The 14,622-nt window shown below is 51.3% G+C and overlaps 3 protein-coding genes and 1 non-coding gene across 4 annotated transcripts; 2 read left to right on the plus strand and 2 right to left on the minus strand.

The window, feature by feature from the left end:
- Positions 1-180: 180 nt before the first annotated feature.
- K489DRAFT_t62 lies at positions 181-297 on the minus strand. Its single transcript has one exon. It is a non-coding gene; the product is annotated as a tRNA-Thr (tRNA).
- Positions 298-1,830: 1,533 nt separating this feature from the next.
- On the plus strand, positions 1,831-6,146 carry K489DRAFT_384665 (cysteine proteinase). Its single transcript, XM_033605910.1, has 5 exons — positions 1,831-2,799; positions 2,856-3,075; positions 3,137-3,188; positions 3,258-3,750; positions 3,820-6,146. Exons 1-5 carry the CDS (start codon positions 2,068-2,070, stop codon positions 5,989-5,991), a joined length of 3,669 nt encoding a protein of 1,222 aa, XP_033455797.1. The 5' UTR covers positions 1,831-2,067; the 3' UTR covers positions 5,992-6,146.
- A 247-nt stretch (positions 6,147-6,393) lies between these two features.
- Positions 6,394-8,384, plus strand: K489DRAFT_413570 (uncharacterized protein; the record flags this gene model as incomplete). The annotated part of the gene is made up of 6 exons (XM_033608057.1): positions 6,394-6,463; positions 6,546-6,638; positions 6,737-6,855; positions 6,927-7,146; positions 7,200-7,300; positions 7,356-8,384. 6 exons carry the CDS (start codon positions 6,394-6,396, stop codon positions 8,382-8,384), a joined length of 1,632 nt encoding a protein of 543 aa, XP_033455798.1.
- Positions 8,385-12,234: 3,850 nt separating this feature from the next.
- Positions 12,235-12,933, minus strand: K489DRAFT_374116 (uncharacterized protein; the record flags this gene model as incomplete). Its single annotated transcript, XM_033603491.1, has 1 exon — positions 12,235-12,933. One exon carries the CDS (start codon positions 12,931-12,933, stop codon positions 12,235-12,237), a length of 699 nt encoding a protein of 232 aa, XP_033455799.1.
- Positions 12,934-14,622: the final 1,689 nt, after the last annotated feature.

A 14,622-nucleotide genomic window follows, 5' to 3' on the forward strand; every position in this document is an offset into this window, starting at 1 on the left:
GCTGTGCCCTAACGCGGCGAACGGGACCTCCCGAAATTCCGCGTTCGAGTCTTCCGTCGGCTCCATTTGACCCGAACAGCTCTCTCTCACTCTTCATCCATGGAAAAACCGCAGTATCCGTTTAGAATGAGTCCCTTGGAAAAAAGAGATCGAAAAAAATCGATTGCCGCGGCAAAAAGCTGCCTCCATTCGGAGTTGAACCGAAGACCTCGGCATCACGATGTTCTCGGCCCGACTGAGTTGCCGAGTCTTCCGAAAGCTACTAGTGCCGCGCTCTACCAACTGAGCTATAGAGGCATATGAAATGCTATAAAGTGGTCAGGGGTATAAGATCCACACCAAGATTGATTGACACCGCCAAAAGGGTGACGTCAACCACCACCGTCGGTTGACGATGCACCAACAGGGCCACGCGCAGTCGCCCTCATTCTTCATGTCGATCGTCTTGTATCCTCGATGATTCCGCACATCCGGCTTCCAGCAGGTGCTGCGAGTCGATCAAAAGAGCGGATAATTTGGCGGTATCGCGCGCGACGGGGAGGCATACGACTTGATGGCGATCGTACCATAGATCTGTAAGGGCATTACGATGTCAGACAAGGATTCCAGCGCTCCTGATTAAAGGGGAGATGGATTCGTGAGAACTTATAGGCATATGGAAGAAAGTAACGCACTGGGCGCTGACGTATGCATCACATAGGTTGATAACTTAGCCACAGCGGAACTTCTTATTTGGTCCGATGGTAGTACCTCTCATTTGATCCGATTGTGCATGAACTGCGTACAAGGGACCATAAATGCACGCGTTATCTTATTAATCCGCGCCGGTGTACAGAGTCGGCCAATGACGAGGTCTCTTGCAGGGATGTGTTTGGGCTTTTCACTTCCTACTTGTAGATTTACCTCCTTCAACGTCTTGAGGAGCTCCTTTGGACAGAGATTGAAAACCGACAGTAGGTAGGTCTTACTCTCTGCTCTTTGCTGCTCAAGTTCATGGAAAATCTTGGTCTCATCGCTTTCTATATCGACACTGTATTGAAGAAGCCATCCTGGGCGACGGCAAGTAGGTGGTCGCTGGTCTGAAAGACTCCTTCGATGACATGCTTGTCCAAACGACGACCTGCACGGCTCCTTCACGATGATGGAGGGCAAGATAATCCTTATAGTTGTCATGATATGCGGTCACTGGTTGGACCTCGTCGCCGCTACGTGTGCCATCCTACTTGACCCCGACGCTCTGGTTTTTGGGATCGCTTTCGATAACCATCCGTGGTGGCCGAAAAAACTGCCTCAGATCAAGCTCCATAGACATCCTCCTTCATGCACAGCTCGACATCTATGCAAGGCTTGTCTGGAAGTACTTGTTGGTGAGACCACCATCGCAACGTCTCATCACCTTGCGCAGAATTTTGATTCATACTTTAGAGCTCGCTTTTGCATTCGTGTTGATGAACATTCCAGCATCTGGGGTTATCATAACCCTAATATACCCATGACTCCGGACCCTGCCCAGTAGTCATGTTCTCCTCCTCCTATACCTACCTAGGTAGGTATGCATCGGTCAAATTGGACAGAGCATAACGATGACTCATCAGATACTGAATTGTGCGGTTGACGAACACGTATATCTGCCTGCATTTGGGCGCGTGTACGGACGGTATCGTTTTAATTAAGCGGTCGGAGCACCCCGTCCGATTCGACCAATTCCTGTATGAGCCACGCGAGCGACATCTCTAGACCCATGCCGCCACATGCGTGACAAGAAAGGGCGGTGCTTCTCTAGAGTGAGACCCACTAAATGACGATACTGTACCGAATCCTGGCCTAAACATCAAATTCACGATAGGTGCATACATGCAAGTAAGAAACCCTAGCTAGAGCTCACGATCCACCACGGACAGTCGGTGCCTGGAATGTTCACGCCTGCATTCTTCCATCGCTTCTTATAATCTTCCTAATTCCCACCTTTTGGACCGACACCAACACCTCTCGGGCTTCGACCAAGTTCGGCAATCAAACCGTCTTCGCGTCCGCGTGAACAGTGAATCCCCTCCTTGGCGATAGGCTATGTCTTTCGTTTCAGAGGGTCCTGGAAAGACTGCTCCCAGATTATTCCACGACTTCTTAACGTTCGATCCGCTCAAGGTTAATGGCCGAAATCTACTTCGAACGTTCCCTCCGCACGTTGGCGAGGGGCAAGATCTTCCACCGAACCCGCAAATAGGCGCCTGCGGACACAACTACACCCTCAAATACTCTCAGAGCATTCTCCCGCCTCGCGACTACCGGCCTGACAGCCAGACAGTCTTCAAGGCTGCTCTCATTTGCAAAAGATGTCGCCTACACGCCGACTTGCGTATCTCCTATCGAGCGTCCACAAATCCTTGCCCGAACGCCGATCATCCTGTACACCACTTTCAAGCCTTGCCAGGACTTGATACCTCAACGCACAATCGCATACAGTATGGGTGGCAATGCAGCGCCTCGGGCTGCCGCGCTCAGGTTCTCACCATTTTCCGATTACCACGATTGTCTGATGGGGAACGAAACCTCATCGCCACGCCGGAATTTCTAAAGAGACGATACGAGGAGGCACTCGCAGCGGGTCCAGAGCGGGATATCAAAGAAGCCACGCCCATGCAGGCTCTCCATCGAGTCAGGACATATCTCCGAGACGCACTCAACCCGGAGCACACACAGAGGACGATTGCGGAGGATCAAAAGAAATTCATTGAAGTGTTTGGCATGCACGGACAGGAGTCTGTTGGACTTTTGAAGAAGCTAGGATTTACATACTCAGTAAGGCGGCGATCAATTGCTGGAACGAGCGCACAGATCTGATTTAGTGATACTAGGACCATAGCTGGGAGCTGCCTGATCCTCCGGAATTGGACGAGGACGATCGACTGGTAGCGAACGGAGACAGCGCTCGCGAAGCGTTGGAAGATGTCCACGCCGAGCTTCTCGCCTGGATGCATAAGCTCAATGCGGAGACTGGTGTTGTTAACCTCGCAGCTGCAGAAGGATGGGCTGTTGCAGATCTTGAAGTCAAGCGCGTTCTGGCCGCACATGACTGTATGCTCTTCTATCTCTTACTTTGCTGTGATGAGGCCGATCAGTTGACACAGGCATGCAGATGCGCTCTACGTTCCTTTCCGAAGACCGTCGACGATGAATCCAGAACTCCAGTATGTGGTCGTCTTGTGACAAAGAGTCTTGTCGATGAGATGTATTGGCCACTGATTTCATTGATACAGATATTACATCGCCAGTCTAGGTGCGATGGCAGATTTTGGAGACGCCATGATTGATTTTGCTTATGAGCGACAGAGCATGTGTGATCCTCCAAATCGCCCATACTACTTTGAATGTCTCCAAGTTGTGGCCGAATCCCGGGGCACGGAGAAACTGCAGCTCAAGGTTGCTATGCTAGCCTCACAAGACTTGGTGAGCAGGCGCGACCTTTCAGCCGCGTATCGTCTTCTGAATGTGCCGGTGCACGATGCTCATAATTATGACGATGTGCGCATCTTGGACCAATTTCATGTAAGGCAGAGCGATCTCGGAGTGCAGGCACAAGAGGACGCTCGTCAAGCATTGTATCGCATTGGAATGGCGAGAGGAAGTACGCGATTGATCAACGCCTCGCGGCAATTGGTCGAGACATATGATGATGCACTCACGTGGATAGGAAATGGAGTGAATAGGGAGACGACTGATGAGTCGTTACTTGCTGTTGTTGGCATGAAAGTGAGCTCTACCCCTTCCCCATGGCGTCATCCTCACGCAGCACGACTCAATTGACGCCGCGTCTTGCAGATTCTCGATGACAAGGCGAACGAGGAAATCGCGCAAAAGGCCATCACGGTAATTGCAAAAGAGCGAGGAAGCAAACAATTGCAAAACTGGGTCGCCACAGGAAGAACAGAAACATTCGATATGAGCGCTGACGAGGCACTGCGAATCTTGGGGATCGAGGACAACTTCAGCGCCATCGATCAGACTCTACTTCCAACTTTGTTCGACAGCGTGAGGTCAGACAGACCCGGAGGTCAAACCGAACAAGCGATAGCCGTCTTGCAAAAGGCCATAGAAGGCAATGGTTCTACAACACGCGATCCAGCAACATGGCCAGTCGGATTGCGAAGTCACGGCAACACTTGCTACCTCAATAGTCTACTACAATACTACTTCAGCATCACACCTCTTCGAGATATCATCCTCGATTACCAGCAGTATGCACTCGACACGACCAAATTCAAGGAAAAGGAGGAGCGAGTCGGACATCGCAAGATATCTATCGTTGAGATCAAGGGCGGCCAAAAGTTCGCAGACGATCTCAAAAAGCTCTTTGAGAATATGATCAAGGAGTCTGGCGATTCGGTGATGCCTGAGGAGGCCCTGGTTTGTCGAGCCTTTCTGGAACCCAAGGATTACGAGCTCCTTGCTCCAGACGCACCGAAAGAAGTCAAACCAGCACAGGAGGATTCTACCATCGTTGCGGACGAGATGATCTCGGACTATGTGACCGTGACAGCGCCTACCGAAAACGACAAAGGTCATGAGTCCGATGCAAGCAGCACTACCCTTCAGGGCTCTCCGGAAGGCGATGGAAACACCACCACGAAGCCTCCGCAAGATCTTCTGACGCCTCCTGGTTCCCCTGCCATTGATGCCATGGACGTACAACCTGAACCTGAGCGTGCACCACCGCTTCCACCCCGATTACCCTCCAATACTAAAGACGAAGCCCTCAGCCGAGCACAATCTAATGCGAGACAGCAACAAGATGTCACTGAGGTTCACGATGGTGCCATGTTCCGTCTCCGATCTGGCATGATGCCCTTGGGCAAGGACGAAAGCGACGAGCAATACGATAACCTTCGATCACTATTCTCCATCGCATTAGCTGAGACGCCAGTCCGAAACGGTGCAGAAGGCCCAAAGAAAGTCCTCTTGGATTCCAGTCTGCAGCTCAATGTGCCGAATGAGTCTAAAAACATATACTCCGCCTTGGACGAGATCTTCGACCTGCAGGCATATGATGAGAACGCTTCGTTGGAGACGTACAAGAGCATTACGAAAATGCCACCATTGCTCCAGATTAATATCCCACGGATCGGCTACGATAACGTCCGTGGTGCATTCAAATCTAACGCATGCATCAAATTAGAAGAGGAGCTATATCTCGACCGATACGTCGAGTCCGCTGATCCCGAGGTCCTCGCTCTTCGCAAGAAATGTTGGGGCTGGCGCAAGCAACTTCACAATCTAAAGAAAGAGAAAAGTGTGCTTTCAAAGACGTCCACGAATCTAGACGGCCCAGACACTGTCACCCGAACCGCAGAATATCTCAACAACATTTCATCTTCGCTCAACGCCGAGCTTGCCGCCCTGGACCTCGACGGCATAGATGTCGATCCCACTTTACCTTCCGCGCTCGCCTCCGACGCCGAAGCTCAGCGCACCCGCCTCCTCCAGCTAGACCAAGAAATTTCCCGATTGGACACTTCCATTTCGCCGCTTTCCTTCCCACAGACACTCAAATATCGCCTCGCTGCAGTCTTCTTCCACCGTGGAGACTATGGTCATGGACATTACTGGATCTACATCTACGATTTCGCGCAGAAGCTCTGGAGAAAGTACAATGACGAACGTGTAGAGGAATTCCCTCAGGACAAAATCTCGAAAATCCTCGCAGCCAATGAGTGGAGTCACGGCACGCCGACCTATGCTGTTTATGTGAGCGATGACCTCGCCGAGGAGGTCATCCAGCCTGTCTGTCGGAAACCTGAGGGAGTCGTCGCGGCTCCTTCTGCTCCTGTAGACGAGGTCATGGCGGACGATGGAAAGGATGGCAGTGCCGCTGGTATGAGACCACGGTCGGATTCTACGTTGGCGGTAGATGATGCGGGAAATTTGAGGGACGCAGTGACGGAATCCTCGGGACCATGGGACCAGAAGAGGGAGGTTTCGAAATCAGAGTGGTAGGGCATCTAAGTCATGAAGTGGAATGTGTATCACATAGCTTTACGAGTGGATGAATGATGAAAAGACGCCGAGAGGATATCCCGGGTTCCATGCACGCAGCCGCAATACATCAATACGTAGCATTGTCTTCCAGTATCGGCTTAATATGATCCAAGTTCCAATGTGACATCGTGAACCATTACCCTGAACCCCACATGCATGCTCGCGGAGTTTACCATTTTGCCCCGCAGTCCCATTCGTGAATGCCACAATACTTTCGCCGAGCAGCAATAAGCATCATCGACAGCAAGCATGCTTGTACGATAACGGTGGCACTCAGCCTCCGCCCAATGGCGGTCATTCCAAGAGATATTTTATCGGGTAACTTTTCAAAAATCGCGACCGTCGCTGCTGGGAATAATCATGGACGACGGCGAAGAGCCAGATGCGCTGCTGCCGGCGCACATTTCGACTCAAGAGCAGTTCTGGGCTGGTACGCGGTTCAGAAACAACACTTCTCCGGCCGAGAAGCGCTGTGGACTACTTGGACTGATTCACCATCTATTGTTGAGCAGAACTCGACGGCATTCTTTCCTCAGCAGAGGACGACCACGAAGAGATCGACGATGTATTGCGCGCATTGTTAGAATTGGTCGCCGTGGGCCAGGGTATGTTCACCTCCAATACCATTCGGAAGAGTCGGACAGAGGATGGATACATGAAAACTCTGGGAGACACGCATTGGACTTGGGCTGATTCATGAAAGAGAAATTCCTTGAGACGGAACACGAGATTCTAGGATGTTGCGAACGGTTGCGCACGGCGCATTTCTTCGACTCTAATCGGGAATATATCCTCCGGCAACTCTTGGAGTGTCTGCTCAGCGTAGGTGACTTCGCATCATCTCAAGGTTGTTGCTGTTCCTCGGCGGACTCGATGCTCATCATTTCGCATAGGACGACGATGTCTACACAATCCACATCGCGGCATCGGTGCTTCTTCTGGACGCTCGTACGAATGGAGACTTTCATGGAGCAATGCAGGCCCTGGGTGCATTCCCGCGCCTGGTTGACTTGATCCGGCAAGCGACAGACAATGACAAGGGATTGCATCGAACGCTCCTCGAACTTTTGTTTGAGATGTCTCGGGTACAGAAGCTGGAGCGAGAAGACTTGAGTGAGTCGAACGGCAAATGATGGAATCTCGGCACTGGGCTGACTATACCAAAGCAACCGTGGACGATGCTTTCGTTGAAACCTTATTCGAGCTCATCGAGCAAATATCTAATGATGTTGATCATCCATATCATCCGCCAGTCATCGGAGTATTAGTAGGTGCCACTTAATGATATTTGAGAGTATTAATCGCTGATCTTTATATCGAAGCTTGTTTTAAATGAGCAATATATGTGTCTTGCCAACGAGCCACCTTCGCCATCCTCACCCATCGAACCCGTGACGAACCGTATACTCAAAATACTATCATTACGCACTCGATCATTCAGAACATTTGGTCAGAATATTGTATTGGTTCTCAACCGTGAGATGGATCTCAGTCCTCAATTGCTCATCCTCAAGCTGCTTTATCTGATCTTCACGACGCCTTCTACCTACGAGTACTTCTATACTAATGACCTGTATGTCATTGTCGACGTTTTTATTCGAAATCTTCTCAATCTCGAGCCGACTCATGAGGGCGATGCCTACGACCCCGGGAAGGACTCGCAGAGCGCCGGCCAGCGCGCTCTTGTGCACACATACCTCCGAGTACTTTGCCCGCTTCTCAAGAATACTCAAATGGCACGAGAAGGCAGCAATTACAAACGCGAAGAAGTTCGCAGGTTGTTGAACGTTCTTGCAAATTACTCATCCGACCACTTCACTCGCGTCGACACCACTGTTCTCAGGCTTGTCCTCCGTTGCAAGCAAATTGAATGGCTACGTGATGAAGGTGACGATGAGGTTGAAGTCGAGCTGAATCGGAAACTTGCCGACGCCGAAACTGCTCCGACCAGCGCTGATGTGGCGAAGAAACTCCTTGGCATGTCCATCGACGATCGATCGATCAGCGACCTCAGCGTGACGGAGATGTCGGCCAACGTCACCGACGAGACAATGGAAGTGAAATCAGCAGAAGATTCCGCAATCGACTCATCTCCCCCGACTCCCTCCAAGGAGACCAAGAAGAGGCCAGTCGCACCTCCCCCTCGACGGAGAACGAAGCTTAAGCTTGGCGTGTCGACCAATGGTGCATCGGATGTGAAAGAGGTCAAGGTCTCTGATGCACCGACCTCTTCAAACACTACTTTACTTCCTGTGCCTGATCCATCCGGCCCGGAAACTCCGGGCAGTGGTGGGATTTCTTTGAATCAAGCGGATGCTAGTCCCTTCGCAGATGAAAATGAGGAGCGCTGAGTGCGAGCACGACCTAGCGCAAAGCTTTCGGATTATGAACAGCACTTCAACTTGAAGTAAATGATGCCCAATGGCCGGGGAGTGGCACGACCTCAAGTTCGATCGCGACTATCGATCCGTAAGCACCTCCATACGCATGCGGAAGGACGTACTTCGCTTGGGAATCACATGTGCTTAGTCGAGCCGCGGGAGCACCGACGCTATGGTTGCACGACAGCCAACTACGCGGCTCGAGTGCCGCTCGACCTTGCGTTGTGTTCATTCAAGTAGTCAAATACATCAGTACATGGCACGGTCGTCCCAGGCACGCGTCAGCTCATGAGTTGCAGATTCGGTCGCATTGGCCAATTATCGAGCTGTGTACAAACACCGCGCCCAGCCAAAGGTTCTGATGACCGATGGCGGTGTCAAGTCATGACACATTCGTACAAGACTTTTGATCCACAACGAGAGATGATTTAAGCTTCTTTTTGACGTGTACAAAGTCTCATTCGCCATAAGACCATCGACTCTCAGGAAGTCGCTACCGTGAATCCGCACGTACTACATTTGGCAAGGCCGCATTGCAGCTATGGATCACCGTTCGCGGATAGCCGCATATGTGCGCGCTGACAATGGCGTGCTTATTGCTTTCATCATTGAAGCTCATGTGGAGAGAATACTCAATGATCGCGATCAAAGCTGACGGGACAACTGGCCAACCTTGGTCGCTGGGTTCCATGCACATATTTGTCATGAAATTTTCGACTCTGGACACGATCATGCATTTGCAGTCTCGGGCTCAGGATACTGCTTGCTGCAGAGCGTGTTAATACCGTCAATGAAAATGATTTGCATTAAGCAGGTAGCTCAAGTTCTGTGAGACCACATTGCTTTCAAGACAGCTCCACACCAAAAGTGAACAACAGGTTCATCATGTCGAATTCGAGTAATCTGTCATATAAGACTCTCCCTCGGTCGTGATATTCTACGCAGTCTTGAATCATTCATCGCGATTCGCTAAACTTCAAACGCAAGCGTCAGCTCAAATAGCATCCTTCCTATCACAAAAATCCCGTTTTCCTTCCAAAATGCAGCTTCCGTGCCTTGTTTGGATTATCCTGGTCTTGACCATACGTGTCGATGCACACTACATCCGTGGTGAGTCGTCCGGTACAAGGTCTCGCGGCTTATCACTGACGATGTCAAATAGACTGTATCCCTGAATATTATGGACAACCTTGCGAATCGGAACTCCCTCCTGTGACAAGCATTCCGTACGAAACACCACCTCCAGCCTCATCTACAGAAGGATCTCCCATCACGCAGTCTGAGGAGACTACCATTGTTTATACGACAAGCAGCACTCCCTCCACTGACGAGGCATCATACGAGTATCCAACGGCGACTACTGTCATCGTTCCACCGATTTCGACTGAGACTCCTCCCAACAGCTCGAGCTCAACCACCGCTGATGCCACCAGCCCTCCTGGAGAGACCCAGTCCTCTTATGTCCCGTCGATCACGACTCCTGGCTCGAACTCTCGCCAGGACAGCACAATCTATCTGACAAGCACAAGCTACATCACCCTCACGTCGACTGAGGTTGGTGGAACGGTTCCATATCCTCCAGGAACCATCACCTTGATCCCTCCGACAACTCGACCGTTCCCAACTTCAAGTGATTCTTCGAGTGAAAGCGGTCCAGAGACTCCTCCGGGTTCTGTACCTTATACCTCGCTCCCACTGACAACAGAATTCACGTACACTATCCCAGGACGTCCCAGCGATACTACAGCCGGACCCACTCCGTCAGAGACGCCGCCGTTGAGCACGGATACTGCATGCCCATGCTACACGACATCTGAAGTCACTCCACCGGTAGAGACAGGCCCTATCAACACCAGTCCACGGCCCACAGAGACTTCATCTCATACAATCACCTTGACCATACCTGTGGAAACACCGCCGCCAGTGACCAGCTATCCAAGTGAAGCGCCTACTTCCCCGAGCAGTGTCTCTGTGCCAGAGACTTCAGATGGCGGTACTACGACAGATAGCGTACCTTACAGTATCCCGACAACTGATGCTCCTTCGACTCCACCTCCACGCACAGGCTATTCTACGGAAGGCGTCCCTCCAACTCCCACATATGATATTACCAGTAGCACGCTCGGCTCGCCAATCACAGCTTCATCGACAATCACTCTGCCAACCTTGCCACCAGCGACTTCTACCTTCCCCGAATATAGCACAGTCCCCACGGACACTCCACCAACGCCGACCGAAGACCTCCCGCCATACACCCCTCCCGCCAGCACTCCTGACTCTCCCATCACGCAGACTCCGTCGCCGACCTCGACCGATGGCTACGGAGACTATGACAGCAGCACTGAAGGCTCTCCGATCACGCAGACCTCGTCTTACGATTTTCCGAGTGGTGGACCGTCCACTTTGACCACTGTCACGTCTTTGCCTGAGACGTATCCTCTCCCTTCTGAGTACTTCACTTGGACATATTAAGCGAGTAGGGCATGGCTAGAAAGGTTTCTGGACATGCGAGACATTGGTTGACGTCAGTCGTGACGGGTATTCATCAATGTGGAATGCAGTAACCAAGTTCAGAGCTTCCAAATTGAAGTGATTTCTTTCGCTCGGGACAGCTCGTGATAGATCTGAGATCTCGACGTTTCAATACTGGGGCTTCAATTTATGAAAGACATCCGTAGCACACCAATGTCTGCCCCATTGCATCCTATGTGCTTGACTCACCATCACATCAATGAACCTACCTCCTGTGATGTCCTTATGTTGACATCACCATTCTATGCCTGAGGCGCCCTGGCAACCAAGCTGGCCTTAAGCCGAGGTCTCATAGGTCTTAGCAACTAGACGATATAGTAGTAGAGGTTCTTATGTAGTTAGCATTAAATCAAGTCCTCCGAGCAATCCATCTAGCGATGCGGTGCCGGTTGAGGTTACCGGATGCGATTAGACAGGCGATGGGCGGACTCCAGGCACATTGCTTGGGCTGGTCCCTTCAGAAAGGGTCTGCTGTGCACTTCGAAATATAGAACCACACCTACACTGCTCTCTTAGATTCGGACAAGCATCGATTTCTAGGATATTTACTTCAAAGATGTGAATCGCAGGCACTTGAAGATATAAGCATCATCCGGACTCTTGTGACACGTGACGTCGAGGTTGTTCTGCCGTGAATTGTAAACCGCCTGAAGGGACGGCGAAAAACGCCAAAGTCTCAATGCTATTTGGATGACAGATGAACCGCGAGCTTGAGATGGGGTTCGTCTCTCCGGGCGGGCGAGATCGACAACGTGGCTAAGTCTGAACCCACCGTTCTGCAGCTCACCAAGACGCAATTACACCCAACAAAACGGACATTATTCACACATCGTAGACTCAGTTCGTAATCTCAAGCCTTGGAAGGTATAGACTATTTTCGGCCCCCAAGGTCTAGCGGCAGTATATAGTTGTGCCGCAAAGGCTTCGCCCTGTGTGTAGAACATCAAGTCTACTTCTTGTTGAAGGCCTCGAAGAGCAAAGGCAACTTGTACCCCGGGCGTACTGTGACACGAGTTGTACTCTGCGCGCGAGCAATGGACGTAAAAATGTATTAAATATGCCGGGACTGAAGAGTTGAAACCTCAACTTCAATTTTCTGCTATGTACGGTATCCAGCCAACAAGACATTGGCGCCAACATCATTTAGACCTTGAAGGCAAAAAATTCTTATGTTCAGCTTGATCCATCCTGATCCTGCCCAGCTCACCACGTCGAAGTGATGACGATGCGTCAAACTGTAATTTCAGTGCCGTCAAGTTGAATTGATCGGCCGTAGCTCCGAGTTGCATCACCCAAGGAGGGCACAGACAGCGCCAGCAATTCCAAAAACCGGTGCCAATTCCGGAACGAGGGGGCCGACGGTGTTGATTGCATTTATCGCCTTGGGACAGCCAGGGGTCTCTGCCGGTGTATCGCTGATGTACACGGCCATGAAATACCCGCTGTAGTCGCCGAAACCGCTGGAAGCAAACATGCTTCGGGGTCCATAGGTGAAGAACCGCCCGAGCGATTCCGGCACGACTGCCTCGCGGTGCTGGCTCCTGCGGTAGGCTTCCTTGATCAGCTCAATGAAATTGTCGCGAACCTCAGGCCGGTAATAGTTTCCATGCACGTGCATAGTAAGTTTGCCAGTAACACGGTCGGTGATGCTCTTCGATTCATCGCACTGGACGGAGTTGCAGATCTCCGGAATCCGGCTCAACAGGTCGTCATGCGGGTAATGGTCTGCATATCCGATGTCCATCCAGTTGTCATCACTCGGTTCCACATTGGTGTCGTATCCGGCACGCTTGACCAAGTGCGCATCGACGCAGCCCTTGAATGTGTCGGTGATGCTACTAGCGTTGAAGATTGGTTCGGGATGAGTGTAGCCGTGTCTTTCAACGACGTAATAGCCATCACAGTGGGGCTGTTTGACCTCAAGAACCGAAGGCAATGCCAGAGCGCTGGCGGCGAGCATGCCGAGGAGGGAAAGCCTGTAGCTCATGGTGAGGGAGCTTGTCGTTGTGGGATTGTTGTCGAGACTTGGTCTTGTTAATGAGGAGTGTCGTTGCGAGTACGAGCAGCAGATCCAAGGTCAAGAATGAGGTTGAATAGAGATGGCTCGAGGGAATTGTGAGTTGTGAGTTTGAGATGAGAATTATTCGTTTCGGAGAGCGAGGACGGTCCATTTATGTATTTTACGTTAACGTACCCTTCCTCGTTTCTCTGCGCCATGGAGCGCAATGACGTGACGGCGTGTCAATGCACCTTTCGACCTCCTATGCACTGTGATGGCAACCTGAGATCGCGATGATGGAGCTAATTTTCGTCAAGGCTGCACATTTTGACTTTTTGGCACAGCAGCGAATGAAAGGGCGGAATTAGCGAAGAACTCGGACACTGCTCTTTGTTGGTGTCTTCAGTATGTAGCGTTGAGCTTGCATAGGTGTAGTCGCCCCCAAATACTCATCGGGAGGCTGCCGCTGTGCCGCAGTTCGCGAAGCATTCGGCCGAACTCGAGCGGCACGATACGGCGGTCGATCGACATCATTCATCGGAAAGATGTTACATCGTCTGTGAATAGATCTAAGGATGGAATTGCTCTTCGGCAAGACTACCTAGTCTGGCGCTCTCAATATTGTAGCGAACCGAAGCGCGCCGGGCGGTATCTACCAACAAGTCCTTAACACCTCCTCGGTAATACCTTTGAAAATGATCGCGATGATTATTTGGATGGGCCCGCACTAGGATAGCCGATTCAGTCAAGGCTCGAGCATCAGTGTGCACCGAATGCTGTAGGAGCCTGGTGTTCTCCCGAAGGTCTCGTTGCAGGATGAAGATCAAGCACGTTCTCCAGGTCTTGATCTGAAATGTCGACTGTGCCGCTCAGCGAAGGTGACTGATCTTCATGCTGCAGGATTCGGATCAGACGTCATTGCGGCACGGATTGTCGTCTCGACAATAGGAATCCGTCTCGACATGCAGTCATGGAGGCTGGAGGATTCTACGCCCCACGCATGGATCGCAAGACACCATAGTCTCACCAACTGATAAATAAGCGCCTTGGCGAAGCTAGCTGGCCTTCGAAGTGTTGGTCAGAGAGCCGAGTGTGCACTGGTGACGCCAGACAGCCACTTGGAGGCGGAGAATGAGTTGTCTGGCGAGAACATGAGCGCGAAATCGCGGCTAACACACGCTCCATTCATTCCACTCGCGTGCGATAGCATATAGGTAGGAAAAGGCTCCGCACTCGTTGTATCGCCAGAACTCCGGGCATATTGTGGAAGGAACACTGCCGCCGATGTTCATCTTGGCCTCGTTGATGCATTGTCGTGGTGATAGTGTTGGCATCAGCATTCTTGGCACGTTGGCGGTGTTGGTGTTGGTGCTGGTGGTGTTGGTTTTAGTGCTTAGTTTGGCATTTAGTGTTTGAGTTGGTCCTTAGTGGCCTGTATTTTCGCAGCCAAAGCACGAAGATCGGCGGATTCTTTCCGCACCTCTATGGATGGACTCCTCCTTTGTAAATATGACTATCAGTGATCAACAGTACTTCGGGGTTATGACCAAAAAATGGCATGCTATGCTGCGGCGCGGTTGTCCTAGACCACAAAGTGACGTTCCCTTGCAGCCTGCTTTCGTTGTGTTGACAGTATCCGCAGGACCAGGCACGCGCTTGTCCCGCAGCGAGGTGGCG

The sequence above is a fragment of the Dissoconium aciculare genome (assembly GCF_010015565.1).
Source record: "Dissoconium aciculare CBS 342.82 unplaced genomic scaffold K489scaffold_16, whole genome shotgun sequence".
Classification (NCBI taxonomy): Eukaryota; Fungi; Ascomycota; class Dothideomycetes; order Mycosphaerellales; family Dissoconiaceae; genus Dissoconium; species Dissoconium aciculare.